The following is an 8,402-nucleotide window of genomic DNA, read 5'->3' as shown; positions in this document are numbered from 1 at the left end:
CCTTGACACAGAGCGCTTCCTTCTTTCTCTCTGGAATACTCTCTTTCTTGCCCCCACCTCAGTCCTGCCCAGTGAACTCCTAGCTGGCCTTCAGATCTTATCTCAAATAGCTCTTATTGTCCTGGGCACTCGATGAGGACTCCCTGCTCTCTGTTCTCACACTCCCACATTTTCTGTCTTTTATGGCACTTACATATTTGTAATGGTATGTGACTGACGTGTTTATTCCATAACTCAGTTTCACTCACTGAACTGGAAGCTCTTTGAGGTTAGGGACTCTACTCGTTTGCTAGGGCTGTCATAACAAAGTACTGCAGACTGGGGGTCTTAAATAACAGAAATTTATTTCTCACAGTTCTGGAGGCTGGAAGTCCAAGATCAAGGTGTAGTCAGCAGGCTTGGTTTCTTCTGAGGCCTCTCTTCTTGGCTTGCAGATGGCCGCCTTTTCCCTGTGTCTTCCCATGGCCTTTTCTCTGTGTGCGTGCATCCCTGCTTTGTCTTTGTATCTAAATTTCCTCTTTTTATAAGGGCACTGGTCAGATTGGATGACCCTAATGACCTCACTTTAACTTGTTCACCTCTTTAAAGGCTCTATCTCTAAGTAGAATCACATTCCAAGGTACTGGAGTTGCCTTTCACACAGAAATTTTGAGGGGACCTAATTCAGCCCATAACATGTACTGTGTCACTTGTGCCCACCACTGTGTCCCCCATCCAGGACAGGGCCTGACTTATTTTAGAACTTGATACATTCCCATTAAATGAATGATTGAATTTCAGCTTCCCCCTTCCTCTTCCTCTCCCCACCATACATTGTGCTAAATGCAAAGAAAAGAAGGCATAGATCACTACAGAAGGACCCTGAGTGACCACAGGAAATGTTTGCTACCCTAACCTTGAAATTATAGACCTTTTTGGGGAGTGTTGCTCTTTTCTGGTATCTCCCTATGGGGAAAAATCAGCCACCTGTCAGCGGCCAGCCCATCCTGCCCTGGGTGTGTCTGCTGCCCCCATGGGCTGCTGTGGGAGTTTTGCTGACAGCTGCACACCCATCCAACTGGCCCTCTTTAGAAGGTGAGTCACGGCTGCCGGGAGTGTGGATCTACATATCTGCAGGAAGGCAGTTTAGCAATAGGTACTAGAACCTAAAAAAAGTCATATCCTATGACCTTAGAATCTAATCCGAAGAACTGGGCGGCGAGGGAGGGGGGCTAAGATGAGTTTATATCTATTTTTTTATTAAAAAGAAACTCTCTTTCTCACTATTATAATAGAATCTGAGGAGAGCCTAAATGTGAAAGAAGAGAAAGTTTGTGAATCTAGTACATTCATATGACAGACAATTATATAAATTATATAGTTACTGAAAATATTCTTTATGAATAATTTTTGAATGATGCAAGATGTTACATGAAAACGTGGGACACAGACTGCATTCTACACTCAGATACATAATAAATACTGCAGTTTACATGTGTATATACATTCAGAGGAGAAAGCCTGGGCTGCCAAATACCCAAATGTTCATATACTATGTTTTTCAGAACCAGAGATTTCTTTCTTTATGCTTTTTGTTTTAAAATGGCATGTGCTGCTTTCAAAGCCAGAAAAAGGGGACAAAGTTTTTAAGACAGCTGCCTTGCTTGTCAATGAAATTCTCAGCTCCAGGCTTCTCTTACGGAAAGAGCCTCCCCAGGATCCCCCGTCCTACCCGGGCGGTTGGGTTGGGTTCTGGAGAGACTGCTCCAATCCCCGAGGCGGAAGGAGGCAACCGACTTGGCGCAGCGCTCAGCCAGGGGTGGAAGCTCGGGGGAGGAGCCGAGCCCTTCTCCTGTCCAAGAGCGAGATCTGGGCTACGCCGGGCGCCCGGAGCCCTGGTCCAGCCCCCGGTCATCGCGGCCGCCGCCCAGCCAGGTGCAAAATGCCGTGTCATTGGGAGACTCCGCAGCCGGAGCATTAGATTACAGCTCGTCGGAGCTGGGGAAGGGCGGCGGGGGTGGAAGATGAGGAGAAGCCCCTGTTCTCGGAACGCCGACTGACAAGCGTGGTGAGCCCAGCGTGGGTGGGTACCCAGCCTAGCCCACTGAAGCAGCCGGGGGTGGCCCGTTCCCCTTTAAGAGCAACAGCTCTGAGCCAGGAGCCAGAGATCCGAGCCGACCTCGCCCAGCCAACCCTCTCCAGGTAGGGGACCCACAAGCGGGGCCTCGGCCCTCCCGACCTTTCCGAGCCCTCTTTGCGCCCTGGGCGCACGGGGCCCTACACGCACCAGGCATGCTGAGGGTCTTCATCCTCTATGCTGAGAACGTCCACACACCCGACACCGACATCAGCGATGCTTACTGCTCTGCGGTGTTTGCAGGTAGGAGGGGCCGGCCGCCCCCGCCGGGGGTCGGGGTTGGGTAGAGGAGGTGACGCCGCAGCTCTCAACCTTGGAGAGCACCTGGAGCTGAGAGACAGGAGACTTTCTGGCCCCGCCAGACTGACGTTGAGTGTTGCAACGACACAGGTCTGCAGAGGGCGACTCAGGGAAACTGAGGCTGGAAGAAGAGATGTGCCTGACTGGTGCTTCTCCTGGAAGCTCAGCCCGGGTTGGCACTGAGGTAGGCCAGGAAAGTGGGACCAGCATCTCTCCTCTCACCTTTTCGGGATCTCTGAAAAGAGGTCTTTCCGCATTGCAGGCGGCGAAGCGCTGTACTGCAGGGCTCTCCGCCTTCTCCCCGAAGGCCTGGCCCCAGGCCTATTTATAACCCAGCTCTCTTCCCGCCCTGGTCTGCGCCTGGCTGCTTTCCTGGCCCTTTGCTCTCTCTCAGAGGCTGGCCTGGCAGGCTGGCAGCCACTGGAGGCAGAGGCACCCTACCCTTTTACAGGATGGGGGAAATTTAGCAGCTGGGCACAGCTGTCACAGAACCAACCTTTAGAGACTTTCTCTGCCCCCAACCCCTGCCCCCAACGGACCAGTAGATGGAGGGAGGTGGGTTCATATCTGGTTTCTGTCATCAGAGTGAGGCCTCCTTGAGCAGGAAAGCTACTCCCCTATCAGATTGGGACCTCCCACAGGAGGACCTTCATAGAGTTATGACTTGACTTTTCCTCCAGGAGCTGAGGGATGGGCCCTGTCTGCTCTCCAGGAACCCCTTCAGGACCAAGCAGAGCTAGGATCTACACAGCTGGGTCTTTGGGCTTGGAACCATACTGGGGGAGAAGAACGAGGGGGAAAGAGTGTGAACCTCCCACCCAGCCTGTGGGTTTTCCTCTCAGCCTCCACTACCTGCCACTCCCCTTCTCCCCAGAGATCTGACTTCTAACTACATCCCAGGCTTCCAGAAATCATAGCATTAGTTGGTTTCTGGCCATTCAGCACAGACATTCCCTTTCAGTTCCACAAGCTCCTGGATACACCTGTTCACAGATGCCATCTGCACATATGATCCCAAGCACATGCACAGCCTGGAGCGTTGGAACACCTGTGATGTTCCAAGGAATAGAAGCTCTGAAAGCACAGGCCCTGTGTCCAGCTCAGCATGTGCAGGGGGTCATGTCATGAGTACACTCTCCCGGGTGTGAGATTCAGGGCTTCTGGATTTGTTGGGCCAGAGCAGAGCTCAAGGAGGAGTTGGTGAATGGTCCTGAGGCTTGGAAAGCAGTGTGCACCAAGAGCAGGGGCCAAAGGGGTGGTGGCGGCACTCCAGCTGTGCTTTTTCTTCTAACATGCTGCTTTGACCTGCTCTCAATCAGTTTCCCACATGGCCTCTGGAAATGAGCTTTATCCAGGTGTTTCCAGCAGGGAGGACATGGGAGTCTTTCATGCTTCCTCTCTGCATCCTCAGCTCTGGGCAGGTCAGGTCAGTGGCCCTGTTTAGTAGCCTGGTTGAGGGCTCTGGGCTCCTGTTGCACAACTCCAGGGGACACCATTCATACTGTAAAAAGCCCCTTAATGGAGGGGAGGGAGGACAGGCACTCTGTGGGTGAAGCAGCCTCCTCCCACCCCAGCACCTCTTTCCCATTTATAGCCCCCGAACCTGGGGGCTGAGTAGGCTTTGTGAATGGTGCCCTCCCCAGGTGCACACATGTACACTCAGCTGCAGCAGCCCCTGCTGTCAGGGGCTTTGTCTCTGGCTTCCACTCAGCCTGAACCAGATTTTCTTCCACCTTCCCTGACCACATGCCCCCTCTGCATCCCCATACACTCAATACACCAGGCTCCTACCTCATGGTCCCTCACCCAGGCTAGGCTCAGACCTCTGGTTGGAGAAAGGAAAGAATGAATAATAGATGGCAGGCACTTTCTAACCCCAGAAGTACAGGAAGTGCCGCTGGTGTGGCTTTTGTTATTTCAGCCCCAAGGGCCTGTGTGTGGAGCAGTTCCCGCCATCCTGCATCCTCCCATTTACACATCCCTGGCTGGACCCTCTCCCCACCCCCACCTGCCTTTTGCCTGCTGCCTGACTCTTCGGGGTAGGCTCCCCCTTTCCAGGGCCCAGAGCACACAGCTCACCTTGGGAAAAGGAAGTACATTTTCTGTGCCAATCCATCATGAGCCCCTGAGCCTAGGAAGAGACTGACTGGAGCCCCCACCCCTAGTCATCACTGAAACCGCCAGGCCGTCCTGGGGAATGCAGTTCCTCCCCTCCCCCAGCCCCTGGCCACATTTCACCTCCTGCATTAGCCAAGCTCCTAACTCATGTCCAAATTTGGCCTCCCCATGACATTCAGGCCTGCTCACTCTCCTTCTCCCTGGCAGGGTCAGCTTGGTGAATGATTACACAGAAGACTTTGGTCTCAGGGATGCAGCTCAAAGCAAAACACCAGTCTGGGAAGCCTTCCCTCCCCAGCTGGGCTGGGTCTGCTCTTCCGAGGCTCTTCATCTGTTGTCCCATAAAGCCCCTCCTTTGGTTACATGATTATAATGCCCTGTAGCCACACTTTCAGCCCCTTTGTGCACGTAGACATTCATTTCAAGCTCACAGAAGCTTTGTGAGGCAAAGGGCAGGGATATTATCCCCCCTTAAAGACGAGGATATTGGCCCAGAGAAGTGCAGGAGCCTGGCCAAGGTCACATAGTGGCCACAGCGTCCCCACCCCCAACCCCTCATCAGTGCCCTCTGTTGTTCTCAGCATCCTTGGCGCATGAATAAGAAAGTGCTGTGGAGAGCATACCATGTGCTGCCCACACCCAGGGCACTCAGACCTGAGCCAGCCAGGGAGGGCGGTGCCTGGGGTCCCCAGCAAGAGGCTGAGTCAGAGTAGGGGGAGTGCAGGGCTGCAGGAGCACAGTGTGAAACAATTGACCAAAAGATGGAGGATTCTGGGGTTTCAAATGCGTGTTCCTCACAAAGAGAGGGAATGGACATTTGCTAAGCACAAAAGCATACCATTGTCAGATGGTGTTTCTTTAAAATCCCACCAACAGTCCTATGAAAGAGATCTGTTTAACTGACACCATGGTTATTTTATGGCAGATACTGTTCTAACTAGAACGTTAATATAAGCTACATCATGACCCAGTTATAATTTGTACCAGGCACTTACATGTAGACACATACACCTCAATCCCCTTAGCAAGCATGTGTGGTAGCAACTGTCATCACTCCTGTTCTACAGATAAGGAAACTGAGACATGAAGAGGTTAAGTAAGTTGCCTGAGGTTATACACTGGCAAGTGGTGGGGTTATGATTCGAGTCTAAGTATCTGGTTCCTGAGCCCCCACAATGTCCCCAGATTTAACCACTCTACTATCTACCTCTGGCTTTAGCTTGGATTTACCAAAGACAAGCAAGAAAAGGTGGAGGGACAGGACTTGAATCCAGGCCTGGCTGAGACTCTGATGCCCCCCTCAGTCTGCACTTTGACTTCTCTCATCCTGCCACATCACGTGCATGGTCCTTACTGCTGTTCGCTCACCCAAGCACAGACATCCTCAGCCCTTATGTTCCAGTCTTGCAGATGCTTTCTTATCTCAGGGGGCCCTTGTTCTCTGCTTCACCCTGTCTATATCTGATGGGACCAATCAGTCACCAGTTGATGCAGGATGCTCCCTCCAGGCAGTACCCTCATTCCGGGCCAGCTCATAGCTCTGACAGGGCTATGGTGGCTGCCTAGATTCTGATAAGCCAAGACCAGGGCAATGGTCACGTGGCACTGAGGTGGGCAACCTGTGGTGGGTATGGCAGGTGCTCTGGAACTTCCAGGGAGGGGGTCGTGTAACTGTGGATCCCAAGCTTAGCCAGTCTAGGAGAAAGTAAAAGTTGGGCGGGGGCTCAGAAGAGCGGCTAGCTGGCAGCCTGAGTCACAGTCCAGTGGGATAACAGCATTGAACAAGAGGGAGAGAAGAACTGTCTGCATCTTGAACTCGGGATCCCAGGTCTGCCACTTTCCAGCTGTGTGGCTTTGGGCAAGTTACTTAACCGTTCTGTGTCAGTTTCCTTATCTGTAAAGTGTTGATAACAGTAGCTTGTACCTGTTTTGGAGGAATGATTCTGGAGAGTTTATGTGTTAGTCCATATAAAGCACTTCGAACAGCCAGGCAAGCAATAAATGTTAACTATAATAATTATTATTACATATAATTTTACATAAATTTATTATGATAATCATTATTATTAACATATATTGTACATGTACTAAGAAATAATTGTATACATCCATCAATGTCTTTTTTGCTTGGTCAAGTCTATCCTCAGCTTTGTTTGTCCATCCACTGTCCTGCCAGGCTGGACACAACAGGCTGAGTGGTGGGTGGCCATCTGTCTGCCCCTAGGGACACTGGGCCTGTCTTCTCTGGCTGCCCCTCCTAGAGCAGTCCCTTCTGAGGTGAAAGCATTTGGCCACCTGCCTGATGGCTGGCAGTGGCCCTCACTGGGGTACTTTCTCTTTCCGGGAACAAATATTCCTCTGGTGACACCCCAGTAGCCCACAAACCTCTTCAGTCCCTCTCCCCAGGCCAAACTCACTTTCTTTCTCTACTTCCTGCATACTAGTCTCTTTCCAGATTTGTCCACTAGCATGGGATGTTAGCAGACAGAGCATTCACATCTATTGTGGATGTGTGCTGTGCTGGAGTTGCTAGTGTTTTGTTTAATCCTCCCAACACCACTGCAAAATGTCCTCGTTCTCTTGATTACACAGAAGCAGAAACAGACACTGAAACGTCCAATCACATGCCTCAGGTCACACCGCTAGGAAAGGGTGGCCTAGGACAGAAGCCCAGCACAGAAGCCCAGGACTGTTTCCATTATGGATTTCACTGTGGATTTCTCCCCTGACAGGCCCTAATCATGGCTGTAGCCAGAACCAGGACTGCACGTGGGTTCTACCCTCTTGCTGGACACACAGGTCCCCTGTCAATTCTAGCTGGTGGATTGGGATATCCACCGGACACGTATTCTTAAATGAATGTGAAGGGATAGGGAAGAAGGCCTCATCTATACTTCTGGAAGCCTTTGGACATTGGCAAATATGCCCTGAAGGAGTCCTGTTAACTCATATAGAATGTTCCTCTCAAGGTCGAGGACATTGAGCAGAGAGGCAAGGTTTGTTTGCCTCCTGGGCTCCGCATGTTTAGGTCTTGGGAAACACAAAGAACCAGCTAACATTAGGAGAATGTGGTCAGAGAAGGAGAACTGGCCCAACTCCAGCAGCAAGAGGGGATCAGAAGCATGCCTTCCTCAATGGTCAGGAAGGTAGGGCCACAAATAAGTGACAGGGGTCACAAACTCACGCACTTCCAGAAGCATGGCAGGTGGACTGAGATCAAGCCAGAGGGGACATCATATATGCCTACTGGGAGTGAGCTGAGGGGGGACACCTGGTTTACAGGTGCCAGATGGTCAGTGTTAGGTGGCAAATCTAGGCCCAGATGCCACCTTCTCTGATTTTTTTCAAGAGAAGCTGTAAATTCAGATGTATATGGAAAAATCTTCTAATGTTTAAGGTACAATTTTGTTATAAAACATTGTACTGATTAAAGACAACATGTCTGTAGGCTGGATGTGTCCCAAAGAACTTCTGAGACACAGTATTTCATTCAGTCCTGGAGACCTTGGGCCTGTGCTCTCTGGAGAGAAGACAGCCAGTGTCCTCTCCCTTGGGCTCATCAGGCAGCACCTGTCATCAGTGACTACAGGATGGAGTGAGTGGGAGCGCTTTAGTCCCCGTCCCCCTTACCTCTGTCAGCCCTGAAATACTGCAATAAGCATGAAACTCAGTTTGCAAACAGGCCCCTCAAGCCCTTCCTTCCAGGCTATGGCTCCTAAGCCGGCCCTATCACCTTTACAGTGGGGCTGGAGTAGCCTGGGGTCCCGAGGAGCTGCCCTCACCTGAAGCCTCAGGTGGGATGCAGACCTAGCTGTTTGTAAACAAGCCCTAACACACACTGGTATAAGCATAATGGTCTCTCCACTCA

General features: G+C 51.4%; 1 protein-coding gene and 1 long non-coding RNA gene across 10 annotated transcripts in view; one reads left to right on the top strand and one right to left on the bottom strand.

Moving 5' to 3' along the window:
- Positions 1–1,568: 1,568 nt before the first annotated feature.
- LOC141408330 (uncharacterized) lies at positions 1,569–2,346 on the bottom strand. The gene is made up of 2 exons (XR_012422206.1): positions 2,267–2,346; positions 1,569–1,977 (listed from the first exon to the last, which is right to left on the bottom strand). It is a non-coding gene; the product is annotated as an uncharacterized lncRNA (long non-coding RNA).
- The window catches only part of DYSF (dysferlin), a 233,094-nt gene continuing 226,525 nt past the window's right edge, over positions 1,834–8,402 (top strand). For all 9 annotated transcript variants that reach the window (XM_045369115.3, XM_045369111.3, XM_045369113.3 and 6 more), the window contains exon 1: positions 1,834–2,359. In XM_045369115.3, coding sequence (XP_045225050.2) covers positions 2,272–2,359 — 88 coding nt within the window. In that variant the 5' untranslated portion in view covers positions 1,834–2,271. The remainder of the gene's footprint in view (positions 2,360–8,402) is intronic.

This window comes from Macaca fascicularis, chromosome 13 (genome assembly GCF_037993035.2).
Source record: "Macaca fascicularis isolate 582-1 chromosome 13, T2T-MFA8v1.1".
Classification (NCBI taxonomy): domain Eukaryota; kingdom Metazoa; phylum Chordata; class Mammalia; order Primates; family Cercopithecidae; genus Macaca; species Macaca fascicularis.
This window is presented reverse-complemented; position numbering and strand designations above follow the sequence as displayed.